The sequence below is a fragment of the Crocodylus porosus genome, unplaced genomic scaffold, assembly GCF_001723895.1.
Source record: "Crocodylus porosus isolate Cpor-Errol unplaced genomic scaffold, CroPor_comp1, whole genome shotgun sequence".
NCBI lineage: Eukaryota > Metazoa > Chordata > Crocodylia > Crocodylidae > Crocodylus > Crocodylus porosus.
The window spans coordinates 39,347,102-39,364,181 of NW_017728915.1; the positions used below are offsets into that span (position 1 = coordinate 39,347,102).

The 17,080-nt window shown below is 63.5% G+C and overlaps 1 protein-coding gene across 2 annotated transcripts; it reads left to right on the top strand.

Annotated features, from left to right (window-relative positions):
- The first annotated feature begins 25 nt into the window (after positions 1 to 25).
- Positions 26 to 17,054, top strand: SPIRE2 (spire type actin nucleation factor 2). Of its 2 annotated transcripts, none has more exons than XM_019536064.1 (15): positions 26 to 83; positions 6,497 to 6,534; positions 8,950 to 9,309; positions 10,803 to 10,883; positions 11,215 to 11,379; positions 11,669 to 11,755; positions 12,103 to 12,226; positions 12,715 to 12,887; positions 12,990 to 13,164; positions 13,604 to 13,746; positions 14,210 to 14,344; positions 14,453 to 14,520; positions 14,631 to 14,658; positions 14,958 to 15,073; positions 15,551 to 17,054. In XM_019536064.1, the coding sequence occupies exons 3-15, from the start codon at positions 8,950 to 8,952 to the stop codon at positions 15,756 to 15,758; spliced, it is 1,863 nt and encodes a 620-aa protein (XP_019391609.1). In that variant the 5' UTR covers positions 26 to 83; positions 6,497 to 6,534; the 3' UTR covers positions 15,759 to 17,054. The 2 variants fall into 2 exon arrangements, with proteins under 2 accessions (XP_019391609.1, XP_019391608.1); XM_019536063.1 differs by having other exon boundaries at positions 31 to 83; positions 6,497 to 6,558.
- The last annotated feature ends 26 nt before the right edge of the window (positions 17,055 to 17,080 follow it).

The window sequence follows — 17,080 nt, forward strand, 5'->3', positions numbered from 1 at the left end:
CCCGGCCGCCCGCATCCGGGGCACGGCCGACATCCTGCTGCACAAGGACGGCGGCGTCACGGTGCCCGGCGCGGGCGCCGCCGGTGAGTGCGGCCCGGGGCCCCCAGCAGCGCGCGGCTCCCTCGACCCGGGCCGCGGAGGGGCGCGGGGCACAGAGCGAGGCTGCTCGGGAAGCTGCAGCGGAGACCTAGCCCACTCCCAGTCACCACAACGTAATCGCTGCCCCGAGTGACCTCTTGTGGAGCCGGGGGTGTCCAGCGGGACGCGCAGCGTGGCGGAGCGAGGCGGGGTTGGACCCGGTGCCAGTGCCTGCTGGTTGCGGCTGGGGTTTGCTTCGCCTGCAGTGCTGGGCTGCTGACAGCCCGGGGAGGCATTTGCTGGGCACATCGGCCATCTGAGCCCACGCCTCGGGGGCAAGCCGTCTTGGCACATTACAAACAGTGGGGCAACACTTGAAGCCGGGAGCTGCTGGCCTCCCCTGCCTGGAGACCCTGGCAGGCGATGCTCTGCCCTGATGCAGGCAGCTTCTCCCCGGATCGGGTTGCCCCTGTGCCGCAGCCTGCCTCATTATAAGCGAGCCAGATGGGGCTCTTGAGCTCCTGGCAGGTTGCCGGAGAGGCCTCGCTCTTGCGACGTACAGTTGAATCGAGGGCGAGCGAGCCACAGGGCACTGAGCGTCTGCACCCAGCTCTGCGGCTGCAGCGCGGAGTGGGGTCGCGCGTAGCACCTGCCGCCGTTCTCAGCAAGGCGAGGAAAGTGCTGGAGAAAGGGAAATCTCTCGAGTCTCCGTGGTCACGGTCAGATCCGTGCGGACTGGCGGGGGTTACCTTCCTCCGCAGTGGGTTGTGTGACTCCCTACCTGGGATCTCTCAAGCATACATTAACCTTTTATAGAAGCAGGACGTTGGCTGTCGCGGTCCCCCTGCTTTCGCTGTGGCAGGTTTGGGAGTTTTGGCTTGTGTTGTTCAGGGGTGATGGTTGCTTTGCAAAGGTTTTAGATTATGGATGCGTCTTGGAGGGTTTGGACAGGGCTGATCCTGCCTCAGGCAGGGGGTTGGACTAGACGTGCCCTCTGGAGGTCCCTTGCAGCCCTACTTCTCTAGGATTTCTGTGACGTCCTTTGAGTTGAGCTTTGACCTCCATGTCATGGTGATTGGACCAGGAAACCTGTTGCATCTTTTATTTCAAACTACCCGTTTGTCCCTGCAGTTCCTGGCTGGTCCCTCAGCTCCTGGGGGCACCAGTGCTCAGGCCAGGGAAGACATTAATGAGTCCTGGTACTTTGCAACCATGCTCCCAGCATGGGGGGCTTCCCTGGAGTATTGCGCTGATGCATGGCAAGTATGTGGTCAGGTGTCCAGGTGGAAATCTGAAGAGATGCTTCAACCTGCTGCTGCCAGGAGCGTGCATTCAGCCATAGGAACGGCGTGCATGACTTCCATGCATGCAACTGCAAAAGTCTAGTCCTGGAGCTTTTAGGGCAAGCCTCCATGGTGTTATGGCCTTTTGACTCTTTTTTACCATTATCTTCAAGTCTGTGTGAAAATGCAATTGAGTGCATGGCTCATTGCTGAAAAGCAAAGTTTGTCACTCAGCCGGGGCAGCGGGGAGAGCAAAGATCCTAGAGGTCCAGAGGCATCTGGCGCTCCACCTCCACATTCCCAGCACCGTGATAGCAAACAGCCCCACCCAGCCTGCCACATGTGGGACCGTGCCTGCTCCACGCGTGCCGTGGGAGGCATTAGCCGGGTGATCCAGCAGCACTCACTTGAGCAATTCCAATTATCTGTGCCACTTGTAAGTTCTTTCCTCCCCTGACACTGATGAGGATAAATAGCCCGAGAATGCAGCCTGCACGTGCTCCCCACGTCAACAGCAATAAGAATGCGCATTCGTACAAATGTTATTGCCAGGCATTGCCGGGCCCTGACTCAGTGGAGAGCCCGGACGCATCCGAGCTCTCATTCCTGCGCTGGGAGGCAAGGCAGCGAGGCTGTTTCTGCAATAACATTGACTGCAAATGCCTCTCTCAGCCTCCGAAAACTGGTGGGTCCTGTTCTGGGAGATGCGCTGTGGAGATGACCTCGGACACAAAAGGAAGTGACTTTTCAACACAGTGCTGCACTGAAAACACAGAGTGATCTGGCTTTGGGCTTTGTTCTTCAGACCATTATATCTTGGCAGCAGGTTTTGCCCACAGGCAGTGCTGGTGCCTCCCGTGGGAAGGAGGCCAAGAATTGCATAATGGTAATGGTCTCCGAAGGAGGGATATGCTGGGCATTTCTGTGTGCTGGTGCCTCCGTACGCAGCGTGCCCTCTATGGCTAGCGGCAGCATAGGAGATGTAGACGCCGCTCCTCTCCCATTGCTGCGTGAGGCAGGCAGGGGCCCACAGGACCAGCCCCCCATCCTGCATCGTGGCTGGCATGCTAACAGCACCCGTAGGTTTGTAATTGCGGTCCTTGCTGCCTGCTCCCCAGCCAGACCTGCTGCTGTTCTCTTGCAAAGAGCCTCTCTGCCTGTTTAGCAATGGAAATGATCTCTTGGGGGTGGGGATTTCAGACAAAACACCAAGAGGATCATTTGGAAGCAGTGGCTGGGAAAGGAGCGCTCTTGTTTCAGCGCAGCATGCCTGGCAGCAGTTTGGTTAGGAGGGCGTCCCTCGGGCTAAGCCTAGTCCTGGGTTCCTGCCAGGGAGGAGTGAGTGCTTGGGGATCCTGGGTACGTAGGGTGCAGCCTGTGTCCTTGAGCAGAAATGAGCAATATGCACCATAAGAGCCCAGGTGCCGTCGCTGTAGCATTGGTGCAGGGAGCAGGAGGATGAGATGGGAGAGGGAGGGGTATGGACAGCGGGTACCTAGGCCGCGTGGCCTTTGGGGACCCTTTCCGCAGCAGCCTGTGGGCAGGGCTGGGCCCCAACAGAGCTGTTCCTTGCTGAGCTGCTGCTTGTGTGGATGTAGCCAAGCCCCTGCTGTGATTTGGTTTGGACAGGGCTGATCCTGCCTCAGGCAGGGGGTTGGACTAAATGACCTCTGGAGCTCCCTTCTAGCCCCACTTCTTTGATTCCTATGATCCGACCTGTGCCAGGAGCTAGGGCATCCTGGACTGTCTGGGGGTGCAGCCTGGGCCTGTCGCCGCGCAGCGTTGAGGGACAAGATGTGGGGAGCCCCGAGGCTCCACGCCCCCAGGCTGCTGGGACCCTCCTAGACAGCCCGCAGGTGGCTGGGGACTCTGTGAGCTTGGGGCACTGCTCCCTCCTCCTGGCACTAAACTCCACCAAGTCCTTGCTCTGTCACCGCCTGTCCTACCTAATCTAAACCCCACTTCCTACCAGCCTTCTCAGAGCCTGGGCCAGCTCCTGTCTCAGCCCTGCCTGCCAACCTGCTGAAAGCTGCCGTGAGCCCTTTGTCTGGAGGGCCCCATGTGCTCCATCCATTACCTAAATGGGGAGCTAATGGCTGAGCTCCCAGGTGGACAGAGATCCAAGGAAGCAGCTTTGGAGTCACGCTCATTGAAAGGGGCACTGGGAGGGACCTTGGGGTCATTTTGTCTGTCCCCGGGGGCCAAGGCAGGACGTTTGCTTCATCGTGAAGCCATGTGGGGGTGGGGGGGCTTGTATTCTCATGCACCTGAGCCCCGTTACTCCTGCTTCGCTTTGCGTGTCGGACACTTTCCCATCGTGGTGCATATATGTGGGGTCTTATTGCATCCCCATCCCAGCTGAGCACCTCCAGCCCCCACACAGTATTTGCTGCTTCACCCATGAAGCCAGGGGTAAAACCCAGGCCTCCCACCCTGCCTCTACCATGCAGAAGCTCCTGCAGCCTATGCTAGCCCTGCTCTCTCGTGTACCACCCTACGTGCAACCTCTGCTAGCCTGGGCATGTTAGCATGACCAGCGTAGCCCTGCTGCCTGCCATGGCTGTATCGAGGAAGGCTTTGTAAGGCTCTATGTCCAATTCCCAATAAATGCCCTCAATATACCACACCTGCTGCATGCCATGGGGGCTGGGGGGAGCTTGTCTGGCCTGGGAGGAGCCCACGGTCAGGCCTCAGATCAGGAACTCGGGTGAGCTTGTCTGGGTGACTTGTCCTCTGCCAGTCTGAGCTGCTTGTTGTTCCCTTGGTTTGTCCCACTGCCTTGCAAGAGCTTGTAGTGAGTGATCCCCACTCCCTCCCATCCCCAGCCTTCAGGAAAGGCTCCTTGTCACCCACACTTGGTTCTCCGGGGCTTCAGCCACTTCGTACCTAGTATCCGGTGTGGGAGCAAACTTCGAACAGGAAGGCAGAACTCCCCCTCTGCAAAGCCCTTTGTGAAGAGTAGCGAAGCCAGGACTGCGGTTGTTTGCACCGGGTAGGAGCTGGATGCGTCAGTCTGGAGCTTGCGGCATCCCCTACAGATGGTATCTTGCCTCTCTTCCCATCTGCTCTGTGGTGCAATTAGTCCCCTGGAGAGTGGGGCTTGGGGCCAGCAGCCAGGAGGATGAAGCAGCAGGGCTGGGGGAGTCCTTCCACCTCCTCGCTCCTCACTTTTCCTGGCAGTGGGATGGGAATATTCAGTGGAGTACCAGGGGCATGTGGGGCACACTATGGAGTAGATGGATATCCCCCATTTTCTGCTGTCACTGCAGCTCCGTGACCTTGACTTTTCAGAGAACAGCCTTCCCCTCTGATGGTACTGGGAGCCGTGTGTGCCCAGGGGCTGGAACGGCAGGCATGAGGGGCCTCAGGTCCAGCTCCCAAAATAAAGGACCACCCCCAAGACCTTTGGAGATCCCTGTTGCTGTGACGTTATCATGGAGAGAATCCATCCGGGATTTGCGGGATGAGTCAGGCATGGTGTGAGGGGAGCCTCTTGCACCTTCCTAGGTCAGCACGTGCTAATCAGCAGGGAGGGGGGCAGGAGGTACGAGCACTCAGGTCGGGCCCTGGGCTTTGTCGTTGCATTGTGCCCTTCGGAGGTCCGCGGAGCAGGGAGTGCTGGCTTTGGCAGCCTGCTTTGCCCTGCTCCTGTGTGATTTATAGCGTAGCGTGCTCCCACCCAGAAGGCAAAGGCGCCACCTGCCCCGTCCCCAAAATGGGAACGTCAGCAATGCCGACCAGCACAGAGGGTGGCCGCAGGAAGGCCAGAATCACTGGGGCTTGTGTCTGGCTGTTCCTTGACCCACAAGTGTCAGAGCAGCCAGGTGAGCTGCAGCCAAGAGCACATCCCAGCATCTGTCTCCTCCTGTCCAGCCCTCACATTCGGGCTCTTCCATGGTTTGGAGAGGTGGAAGTCAAAGCCACCGACTAGAAGCACCCAGAACCTGAGCACTCATAGCTACGCAGCACTTTGTATGGCTCCCGCGGGCTGCGGCTGAGCGCTTGGCATTGTCTGGCCTTGTGTCAGGCCCCTGGAAGCACAGCGAGTGCAGAGGGCACCGGAGGAGTCTGGTTTATCCAGCACCGCGCAGGAGCTCAGAGGCAGGGGCAGAGTCCACTTCCCCAGCTCAGGGCTCAGCTGCCTTCAGCAGGAAAACGTCCTCCTCTTCCTGCTGTTTCCAGAGGCATTCGTGGCACACCTTCCCGCCTCTGCAGCTAATGAACCTGAGGACAGCACGTTCCCTCCCTCCTTCTCTGGCCCAGAGTTGCCCAGAGGAAGCCCATCCTGGCACTGAAAGAAATCAGGGTCCTAGGGAAGGGTAGTATGGGGGTCTCGTATTGCACCAGGGCATCAGGTCAGATCAAGGAGGCCTGGACAGCCCCTATCCCGGCATGCCCTTGTGAGGGTGGGCTTGACTCTGCAGCCTGTATATTGTCCCTTTAATTCAGCTTATTTGCAATGCAGGCTCCCAGACTCCGCTCCAGTACCCAGTCACTCCCCAGCCTGGAGCCTGAGAGTAGCCACTGGGGACAAAGTCCAGTCTGCCCTCGTGGCCGTGCTGGAGGGAGCAGGCCTTCTAGCTCTGTGGGGACCGGGGAGGCCTTTTCAGCTGGGTCTGTAGCTGACTCTTGTCCAGTGGGGACAGATCCAGCTTTCAGACTAGCAAGTCACTACCAAGCACGTATGAGTACTGGCTTTCTGGGGCGCCGAGAGCTTGGCCAGGGCTGGATGGATGCTTCCTGGGAAGCCAAAGGCCCCAGAGACACCTCTGAGCTCAGGGAAGAACCAGCACAGGCCAGCCCCGCTCCCATCTCTCGTCTGGTCCCCCTGGGAACGGGGCTTCACGCTGTGCAGTGGTGCCCAGAGCCTCCGGCTGCTGCCTGGTTGCTGGGTTTGGGTGCACGCGGCTCTCGGGCAGGCCCGGGCAGGGCAGGGAGGCAGCATGGAGGGGGACAATGTGCCAGGCCCTGTGCAAACACAGATGTGGCACTTTGTCGTGAGCCTCCGCCGGATGGCAGTGACTGCAGGTGGATGCACCGACTCCGTCACTAAAGCAAGCGTGCTGGCTTTGAGACTCCAAGTGAACTGCCGTGGGGAGAAGGGGCACTCACTCTGTCTGCTTCTTCCTTCACAGAGCCCCCCTTGATCCTGCCTCCCTTGACGGAAGCCCAGGTATGTCCCAGACGCTCCAGCTCGGTAAGCGGTGCGATGAACCCGGGGCCTCCGCAGGTGCGGGCACAGACACGCGTGCACCAGCTCGCGCGCACAGAGACAGGCATCCTTCTTAAGCCTGGGGGCCTGATGCCCATGCTGGTTGCTGGGGAAACGAGGGGTCCACACTGATGCTGTGTCGGCCTCTCCTTGCCAGGTGCTGGAACCTGCTGTAGGCGCTCGGTGTAGCCACCAGCCTGGGTCAGGGGAGAAGGCGGCACGCGCAGCATCTCCACAGGGGAAGAGTCTGCTGCGAGCATTTGTTGTGGCTGCAGGCTGGCTGCGTCTCCGTCCCCTGCCCTGGTCTCTCGGAGTGCCCCACGGCTGTCTGTCCTCACACCGTCACCGTGCTGGGTGGCATCAAGCCATTCGACTGGCCCCGTGTATCCCCCAGTCTTGCCCAGCAGGTCCGGCGGGACCTGGGAGGCTGAGGCCAGTGAGGAATCGGGAGGGACCAGACAGCTTTAAATCAAAACTCTGTTTAAGGAGAAGAGCTGGAACCAAGAGTAATCTAAGCTAGCCAGTGTTAGGGCACACGTCTGTGGCACCGAAGCAGCATGTGGCACTGCTGGGACCCCCGCATCATGCACCAGACAGGGGTGCAGGAGCAGAGGGGGCTGCCGCTCAGGCCCTTTGGTATTCGTGTCAATGCACAGTCACGACCTGCCCGGGGGCAGGGAGACAACGCTGCTCGCGGACCCCTCTGTGCTCCTGGATTTGCTTTGGAGCATGACGGTAGGTACTGTGGTGGGGGAGCTCGAAGGCCTGCAGCCCATCTGCGGGCACTGCCGGGGGGTCCAGTCCCTCTCTTTGCTGCTGCTGGACGGCTCTGAAACCACGTGGTGGTTGTTCCTGCTCCACGGGCGCGTGGAACCGGTGCCTGTGGAAGGGCACGCCTTCCCCGCTGGCCCGGCGCCAGCCACCGCTGCCCACGCTCCGCTTCCTGCCTCGTGCTGGGCCAGCTCTTTGATCAATGCTTTTGAAATTGGAGGCTGTTTTTCCCCGCCTCTGCCACTGGCTGGAGTCACAGGTTTTCTGCATCAATCAGCTTGCAGCAGCGCTGGCTGAGCCACGCGTATTGGGCCATCGCAGCCAGGCAGAGCCACGGGAGCTAGGGCAATCTCGCTGCTCCCTGCCCCTGGGCTGGGCTGTCACGTGGAGGAGGCACCTGCCAGCGCAGTGCCTCGCCCTGGGATAACAGGAGGCCGTATGTGGGCTGGCACTAGGGTGGAGGCGACTCCTCTACCTTGCCCTGTGGCTCCCCCATGGCTTTGTGGGGCACATTGGTTGGCGGCTCCCATCTTTCTAACTTCCCCAGCACTGGGTGAGCTGTGCACTGGGCGTCCGACACGGGCAGCTGCTTTCCAGGAACCTGCCTGAAGCACTTGCTCCCCCACCCCTTGCAGGCCCTTCCTTTGGGAGGGCCCTGCCCCAGACCTGCCTTCCTTCCCCTCCAAGCTCTGGCTCCAACCTGAGGCAGCTGGCCCCTGACCAGCCCTGCTGCTCTCGTCCTGGCCGCCCAGCCCAGCACTGCCTCATCGATGCAGGGAGCTGCAGCTGCAGCGGGGCCCTGACCTAGGTGCATGGGCATCAGTCCAGCCTTTCTACTGCTTTCTGTGAGCCTTGGATCAGCCCCCTGGCCTTATCGGCACCTGGAGCAGGCTGCCGGCTGAGATAAGCTACCAGCTCCAGGGCCCTTGTTGCTGCAATTCACTTTGTTTTGAGATTTCACCAGGTCCTGAGTTCAGCCCAGGTTCCTGGCTTTCCCTCTGCCCTGGCCACCTCCTGCGGGGTCTGGGGAGCGAATGCCACTGAGCACCGCTGTGCAGACGCTGGGCTGCTCGTTTCCATCCATCCCCTGGGCAGCTCTGGTTTCCCTCGCTCTCGCTGTAATGGAGTGGCAGTAAACAGAGGCGGTCTGTGAGACAGCTGGGGACCAGCCAGCCAGCCCCAGGGCCTGAGCGGTGCCTCCCGCCTCTGTGGCCAGAGCAGGGGCTGGAGCTGCCCAGGGCACAGGGCTCGGAGTGTGGAGCCCCTTAGACAAGCTCAGCACGAGCTTGCACCATGCTGGGACAGGGGCCTTCACTGCCAACGTCCCTGCTAGGAACAAACCAGGCCCGTGAGGCTCTCTTGGGCGTGCGGGCAGGAGGGGTCTCCGCCGAACCAGGGTAGCAGACCCTGAGGTGGAGCTGAGGTCAGGAAAGCAGAGCAGCCCCCAGGCTCTGTGCGTGGCCAGGGATCACGTGATCCCCGGCTCGTGCTGCCCATGCAAAGGGCTGGAGATTGCAACGGGGTCTGGCCCAGCCTCCCACCCCGCTAGCCGCAGCGGGGGGTGCCCCAGCCCCCAGCTCACCCCGTGCTGCCCTCCCCTTGCAGATGGTGCAGTCGCTGGGGTTCGCCATCTACCGGGCGCTGGACTGGGGGCTGGACGAGAGCGAGGAGCGGGAGCTGAGTCCCCAGCTGGAGCAGCTCATCGACCTCATGACCAACAGCGACTCGGAGGACAGCGGCTGCGGCACGGCGGATGAGGGCTATGGGGGCCAGGAGGAGGAGGAGGAGGCGGCGGAGGGCCCCCCGCGGGCTGTGCGCACCTTCGGGCAGGCCATGCGGGCGTGCGCGGCCCGCCTGACGCATCCCCACGAGGCGCAGGCCCACTACCAGGCCGTGTGTCGGGCTCTCTTCGTGGAGACGGTGGAGCTGAAGGCCTTCCTCGCCAAGATCCGTGACGCCAAGGAGGTGAGCGCGTGCCCGCCGCGGCCCCCGCCAGCGCCCAGGGGCAGCGTGGGGAGCGGGACTGCACTCACGGGGGGCTGCGTATCCCCGGGGCAGCGAGCACAACACTGGGTCCTGGCTGGAGCGTGCCCGCCAAGGGCCCCATCCCTGCGGCGCCCAGCAGCACTGCCGCCATGCCAAGGGTCTCGCCAGCCCTGGGGGAGCACAGGCAGGGGGCTGGATTTCCCACCCCAGCCTCGTCTGTCTGGGTCGAGGAGTGGAGCGCCCAGCCGGCCTGTGCCAACAGGCTGTGGCTGTCCCAGCCCCGAGGGGTCCCTAACTCCCCCTCCCGCCCCTGCCTGGTGCGGTCTGTGCCTCCTCCGGCCCCCCAGGCTCCCACCTGGGCGGTGCGCTTCCCCTCTGGTGTCGAGAGGGGGAAGCGCGGTGCAAGCCACCCAGGGGAGCTGGAGCTCGGCCCCGGCAAGCTCCCGATCTCCGGGGAGAGCCAGCGGGGTCACGGCTTGTAGGGCTGTAGCAGGACGCGCCTCGGCCACGATCCAGGAGCTCCACCTGCCACGTGCATGGGGACACGGGGGCAGGAGCTCTACCTGGGACAGAGGCTGAGCCAGGCTGGGCATCTTCCCTGAGGGTGCGGGGATGGGGCTACCCCGGAGTCAGCCCCCAGCTGTGGAGTCATCGGGGCCTCTCGTAGAGCAGTGGGGCTGGAAGGGACCGGCAGCACCGGGCATCACACCCGTACCTGCCGCGTGGAAAGCCGGGGGTGTTGGCAGCCAGCGTCCTGCAACAGTAAAAGGTTAGGGCCAGGGTGCCCGGGCTCTGGGCTGCCAATACGGCACGTGGGCATGTCTGGGTCAGGTCACCCGAGGCGCTTTGCTGCATCATTGAACTCATTATCAGCCCGGGGGAAATGCATCCCCCCCCCCCGGGGCATCCACATGGAGACCAGGGCCGTAGCCGGGCCTGCAGCTGAGCGGTGCTGAGCTGGGCTCTGGGGAGGCCGTGCAGGGGCAGCGGGGCCTGGTGCTTTGTTGGACTGAGCAGAGGGGAGGCTGCCAAGGGGCTGTGTGTAGGGAAGGGCACCCCCATGGAGAGGGGCACTTGCTCTGCAGCACCCCTCCGACATGTCTGCACCCGCACCGGGCAGGTTGGGCCTCTGCTTTCAAACCCGCCTGGAAAGCTAAGCAGTCGAAGCACCGGAGCTCCCCCAGGGCACTGAGGCTCGCGCTGTCCCCAGTCATTTCAGCTGCTACCCCCAGCACTGAGGGCCTGGCCCTGTGGGCGGGGGCCTGCAGCTCTGTCCCCCCATCGAGGTGCTACCTGCAAGGATCCTGGAGGCAGAGCAGTGCCTGGGATGGGGTCCAGGTCTCCCTCTGTGGTACTTAAACCGCCCGCAGAGACCAGCTAGCGCTGAGGCTCCTCTCTGCTCCCCGGGAGGGCGCGGGGCTGCCGGGCTGGGCGCAGGGCGTGGGTCACGTGGCGCTCCCGTCCTGCTGCAGATGCTGAAGAAGCTGAAGGATGACGAGGGGCCGGAGGAGAAGTCAGCTGCTGACCTGGACAACCTGCGCAACACGGACTGGGTGAGGGGTGCAGCAGGGCCCCGAGCACCGTTCCCCCGTGGGGGCAGTGGGGAATGGGGGGAGCCCCCACCCTGGGGTTGCAGCCTTGGGACCCCCACAAATAGCCTGCAGGGAAGGGCAGGGGCCAGAGGGAAGCTGCAGGCACCAGGGACCTGTGGCTTGCTCAGCCCGTGTGGAAGCCCCTCCTGTCCTGGGCAGTGGGACAGGGGCTGCCTGGGGGATCGGTGCTGGCCCCGTCCTGGGCTTTGCCCAGCCAGCTGCACACAGCCTCGGTGCCTGCCCCCACGCTGGGCCGCCCATGCAGCCCAGTAACAGGTCGCGTCCGCCCCAGGCCCGGCTCTGGGTGCAGCTGATGCGGGAGCTGCGCCACGGCGTGAAGCTGAAGAAGGTGCAGGAGAAGCAGTTCAACCCGCTGCCCACCGAGTACCAGCTGACGCCCTTCGAGATGCTCATGCAGGACATCCGGGCACGCAACTACAAGCTGCGCAAAGTCATGGTGAGCCTGGGGGGCCTGGGGCAGGGCTGGGCCAATGCAGATGCGCTGTGTCCTTCATCCGGCCACCCTGCACCCCAACCGGCCTGCCTGGGGGAGTGGGCAGACCTACCTGGGTGTACCCCACGCAGCCGGCCCTGCGCTGGACACGTTGAAGGTGTCCCCGTGGGTAATGGGGCTCCCTGCCTGGGCCTGGGTCCCCCTGTCCTGTCCCTCTGCGGCCTCTCACGCCATCCCAGCAGACCTGTGGTCACTCTCTTGTCCCGCCTCCCTCTCTCCCATGTATGTCCAGGTGGACGGTGACATCCCCCCGCGGGTGAAGAAGGATGCACATGAGCTCATCCTGGATTTCATTCGGTCCCGGCCGCCGCTGAAGCAGGTAAAGCACGTCTGAGCCCTGGCTCCGGCTGGGCCCGACTGCCTGCGGGAGATCCCAGCAAGGCCCCATCCTGCCCCAGCATAGGAAGAGTCCTGGAGAGCTCTGGGGCGCAGGCTAGGGAGGTCATGAGCCCAGGGTGGGAGCCCCATGCTGCTCCCAGTGCTGCGTGGTTATGACCATACGAGCATCACGTGCGGGGTCCCGGGCTCCAGACTCCGCTGTCCTGAGAGCTGTCTTCCTGAGCTCCCTTCGCCTTGCTCACTGGGGTCTCCACGCGCTGTCAGCGGTGGTGGAGGAGGGGGTGCCGGCTGGCCCCGTCACGCTGAGCGCCTGCCCCCACACCCTAGGCTTCAGAGCGGCGGCTGCGCCCCATGCCCCAAAGGCAGAGGACGCTGCATGAGAAGATCTTGGAGGAGATCAAGCAAGAGCGGAAGCTGCGCCCCGTGGAGACGCGGTACCAGAACCAGAAAGGTAACGGGTTGCTGCCCCTTCCCCCATCCCCACCCCTGGGCAAGCATGGCCCTGAGGACAGCAGCCACATTGCCTTCACCCTGAGCCAGCCTGGGGGGCTCAGACACAAACGGGGACCCATCACAGCCCTGGCCCACCCAATCCCTGCATCCATCCTCCCCCAGCTCCCATGTCATGGGTCCGGCAGCTCCCTGCCGCCGTGGTCCGGTCCCCTTTTCACCCAAGCATGCCCAGTCTTGGCTGAGCTGGCTCCTGGCTGTCGCCACATCCTCCAGAGCCATCCTCCCGGCTGCCCAGCCCTATCTCCCGCCAGCCTGCCCCCGTGCTGGGCCCAGTCAGGGGGTGCAGCCCCCAGCAAGCCAGCCCCATCACCAGGGTGTCTTTGGGGTCCATGGGTCAGGGTGGGGACCATACCCTGAAGGTGCCTCCCATGCATCAGCCCTGTCTGAGCACACCTGAGACCCCCCATGCCCTGCCCTGCCCCGCAGGCTTCGGCTCCCTGCCCTGCATCGTCAACGCCTGCTCCAGCAACGTGAAGTCCAGCTCCTGCCTCAACCTCTCGCTGCCAGACACCGGCCCCGTGCCCCCACCCCGCCCACGCCCGCGGGTCCTGCTCAAGGCTCCCACGCTGGCCGAGATGGAGGAGATGAACAGCTCCGAGGTACAGGAGGCGCTGAGGGGAGTAGGGAGGAGGGCAGGGGAGGACCTGGGCATCAGCAGGTCTCTGCCCTTCCCCTCATTCCTGCGGATGTCCCCATTGCAGGAAGAGGAGTCCCCCCGCTCGGAGGCTAGGCCAGAGCCAGGGTCACTGCTCCCACTGACCCGCGACCGCTCCTTCTCGGAGCAGGACCTGGCCCAGTTCCAGAGTGAGGCGGTCACCAGCCAGCCCGGCACCAAGCCCCCCGGCACCCAGGAGTCCGACCCGCGGCCCCGCTCAGGTAGCATGCACGGCATGCAGACCAGCACAGAGACCACCGGCAAGTGCCCCCCTCCTCCCCTCCTCTCCCCTGTCCTGCCCTGCCCAGGGCATCCTGGCTCAGGTTACCATCCTGCTGGGAAGCTGAGGACACGCGAGGCTGCAGATGGGCTCCGGGGTCGCTGCCTGTGGCCTGGACCTTGGGCAGCAGGAGCGCCGCGCAGCTGTTTGCTGGAGGGCAGGGCCAGAGCTCCCCTGCTGCCCTTCTCGAGGGCACTTGCACGCCTGCTCAGCCTGGGGGCTGCTCTGCATCCCCCCCACCGGCTGCTGTGTCCTGAACCCCCTCCCTTACCCATCCCCGCCAGCCTCGGGCAGTCGGGTCCCTCTCAGTGGGGCTAGGGGTGCCCGGGCCCTGCTCCAAGCCGTGATGCGGTGGGACTGACGGCCGGGTTCTCCTCCAGGCTCCGTCCCGGCCAGTTACCACCAGGCCCCGCGCAACACTGCTCCGCTCGCCCCTGCCCGCGGCTCCCTCAGCTCCGTGGAGGAGAGGTCAGAGGAAGGCCCCGGCTCTACCCCCGGCCCCAGCACCAAGCACCTCTGGCTGGTATGTGCCTGGTTGGCTTGTGTGCGAGCTCAGGAGCCCTGTGCGCTGTCCTGGCACCTGGAAGATGCCCAAGGGGGTGCAACCAGGACTGGGGCAGACACGGCTGAAGGGAGGGTTAGCAGGGGAGTGAGCCGGTGGGATCTGGGAGCTGCTCTGAGCCCCTGGCATCTCATCCTGGAAGCCACCGCAGCTGAATGAGCCACCCAGGTAGCTGGCCCGGGGCTGACAGCACACAGCCCCGTGGGCTGGTACCCCAAGCCCAGCCCAGCCAGAGCACCCAGTGCTGCCTGGAGGCAGGGGTCCTGTGTTTAAGGCAGGGCAGGAGCCCAGAGCCCCCGGTGCTCCTGCCTGCCTGAAGATGTAGATGCCCGCAGCCTGGGTGGCAGGGTCTGCAATGAGGCCATGGCCACCAGGCAGGGAGCAGAGCCGTGGCCCCACCTGACCCCACTGCCCTCGGCCACAGGAGTTCAGCCACCCCGTGGAGAGCCTGGCGCTGACCGTGGAGGAGATGATCAATGTGCGCAAGGTGCTGGTGAAGGCCGAGATGGAGAAGTTCCTGCAGAGCAAGGAGCTCTACCAGAGCCTGCGCAAGGGCAAGGTGAGGGCAGCCCCGTCGGCCCCCGGGCAGGCCAGGCCCGCAGGAAGCCAAGGGGTGGCAGGGCCAGGCTGACGTGTGCCTTTCACCTCTGCCCCCTCCACCCCGCAGATCTGCTGCTGCTGCCGAGCCAAGTTCCCGCTGTTCTCTTGGCCTGCCAGCTGCCTCTTCTGCAAGAGGTGAGAGGGGACCCGTGCCACCAAGGCCAGGGGGCAAGAGGGGCCGGGGGGCTGCCAGGAAGAAGCGCCGGGGTCCTCACTGACCCTCTCCATTCTCCTGTGGCTCTTAGGTCTGTCTGCAGCTCCTGCAGCCTGAAGGTAAGAGGTGCTTCTGCTGCTCTGTCCCCGGGGTGCTCTTCCTTGGTGGTGCCCGGGTCTCTCTGGGCACTGCCGTCTTGCCTGGTCACTGTTGGAAGCCCCCAAAGGGGCAGCAGGACATGCCGAAGTCTGGCTGTCTGGGTGGTGGCCGGGGGGCAAGGGGCAGGCAGGGGCTGTGCTGGGTGCTCTGTGATGGGGCCAGGATGGAGAGACAGCAGTACCCATGGGGCAGCCAGGGCAAGGCAGCCTAGCAGGTCTCTGCTGGTGCTGACCTCCGCTCTCGCCCGCTCCCGTCGCAGATCAAGATGCCCTCCAAGAAGCTGGCCCACATCCCTGTCTATGCGCTGGGCTTCGAGAGCGTGCTGGGGACGCTGCCTGTCAAGACGCTGCCGGTCCAGAGGAGAGACGTGTTCCAGTGAGTGCCGCACCCTCGCAGCGGGCCGTGGGGTCAGCAGCCCGCAGCCCCCAGGGCCAAGCCAGCCCTGCAGGCAGGTCACAGCAGGCGAGACAGGCTCTGGGGACGGGGCTGGCTCTCTGGGGAGCTCCCCCCACAATGACCAGGCCCCTTGCAGCCCTCCCAGGGGGAGCTGCAAGGGTGCGGTGCTGTGTGCAGAGTGCAGGCAGCTCCCATGGGTGGCAAGTGCCAATCGTCGCAGGAGCAAACCTGTTCCCAGCCTTTCCCCTTGCTCCTGGCCCAGCCTCACACACCCATGGCAGCTCTGCTGCCCCTCCAGCTCTGGCTCTCTTCTCCTGCCCTTTCATCCCCCTCCTGGGCAAAGCACGGAGACAGGGCACCGCAGAACACCAGCTTGCGGGTGCTCCCGGGCTGCGGGTACCCCAGAGCAGGGACGGGGGAGACTACGTCCAGCCTGACGTGAGCTGTGTCTTGCAGCTCCCTGCGGGGAAGGGGCTGGCGGGGTGTGGAGCAGGAGTTTCCCCACATCTACACCCACGGCTCAGTCCTCAAGGATGTGTGCAGCGACTGCACCAGCTTCGTGGCTGACGTCATCAACTCCAGCCGGAAGAGCGTGGACATCCTCAACACCACGCCGCACCGCAGCAGGAAGACCCAGTCACTCTACATCGATCCCAGGCGCTAGCAACGGACTCTGCTGTCCTGTGGCCCCTGCCCTGGGCACCAGCATCTCTGCCAGAGCCGGAGCCAGCCCCCCAGAGACCAAGCTCCTTGGGGGCCCGGGGTTCTCTGGGCAAGAGCCCCAGGTCCCACCCCTGCAGACAATCCCACCTTCGACGGCTTCCAGCTGCCCCTGCTTCCTACAGACTGCCAGGCACACACCTGCCCCTCAGCAAGGCCTGCTAGCAGCTCTGTGTGTATGTACATATATATATAATATACACAGCCTCTATATTTATATACATGACCGACGGCCAGGGGTGTTCGCTGCCAGGTGCTGTCTGAAGCCGCAGCTTGCCTGGCAGGGACCCGCTGGCTCGGTGTCTCCCACTGCAGGCAAAGCAAACCCAGCTGCTGTCTTTCCCCGCGCTCTGCAGGGCTGGGCGCGATACCCCTGCTTTCTAGAGCAGCCGACCAGGCAGGGAGACCCCCGGGGTGTCTCACACAGCAGTTCAGGGCAGCACGAGGTCCTGTCCTCAGAGCAGGGCGAGGCGGCTGGGCCCTGCCACGAGCTCTGCCCTCGATAGTACCTGGGCTCTCTGCCCTCCCCATCCCTTGTAGCCCCCATGCCTCCCTTCCAGCTCGTGCTGCTAGAAGCAGCGCTGGGTGCCGGAGTGGGGGTCCCCGTGTGTGTCTCCGGATCCCGTGTCTGTGCCAGACAATCAGCTGTGAATATTTATTTGTCCTTATGCTGGAGGTCATGGGGAGGGGCTGTGGGGTGGGGCCATGTCCCATGTCTGTCTGATGCTGCCCTTTCTCTGCCAGAGCTGTCAGGGATTGTGCAGACAGCCCTGCCACTCTCCAGAGTGTCGGGGCAGGTGCGTGGCTGCCGGGCGCTGGGTGGAAACCCTCTACCTTTCACACTTGGGGTGCTGGAGGGTCTAATGCTGCAGGGACACCATTAAGAGGTGCAGGTGTGCCAGCCATGAATGCCCCCAGGTCTGTGGGGGACGGCTCAGACAGACAAAGACCCTGCTGCCCTATGCCACGGCCTCCTGCTTCTGTGCCAACCCGCTCGCTGCTCCCCGCTGATGCACCTGCGAACGACAATGCCTTATCGCTGTCCAGGATCACCCGTCCACGGCCCCGTGCGAGCCAGGCCTCCAGCCGTGGGCCTGACCGGGGCCAACAGACCTGGTCGTCGTGTTCTACCCAGCCCGCGCCATAAAGACACCATGTACATTGTAAATAGCCTGCATCGGACCAGCATGGTTGCTCCTTGTACATACAGTTGCTCCCATCCCAATAAATACCTATTTTAGTCTGCACTGGTGCCTTGGACAGCTT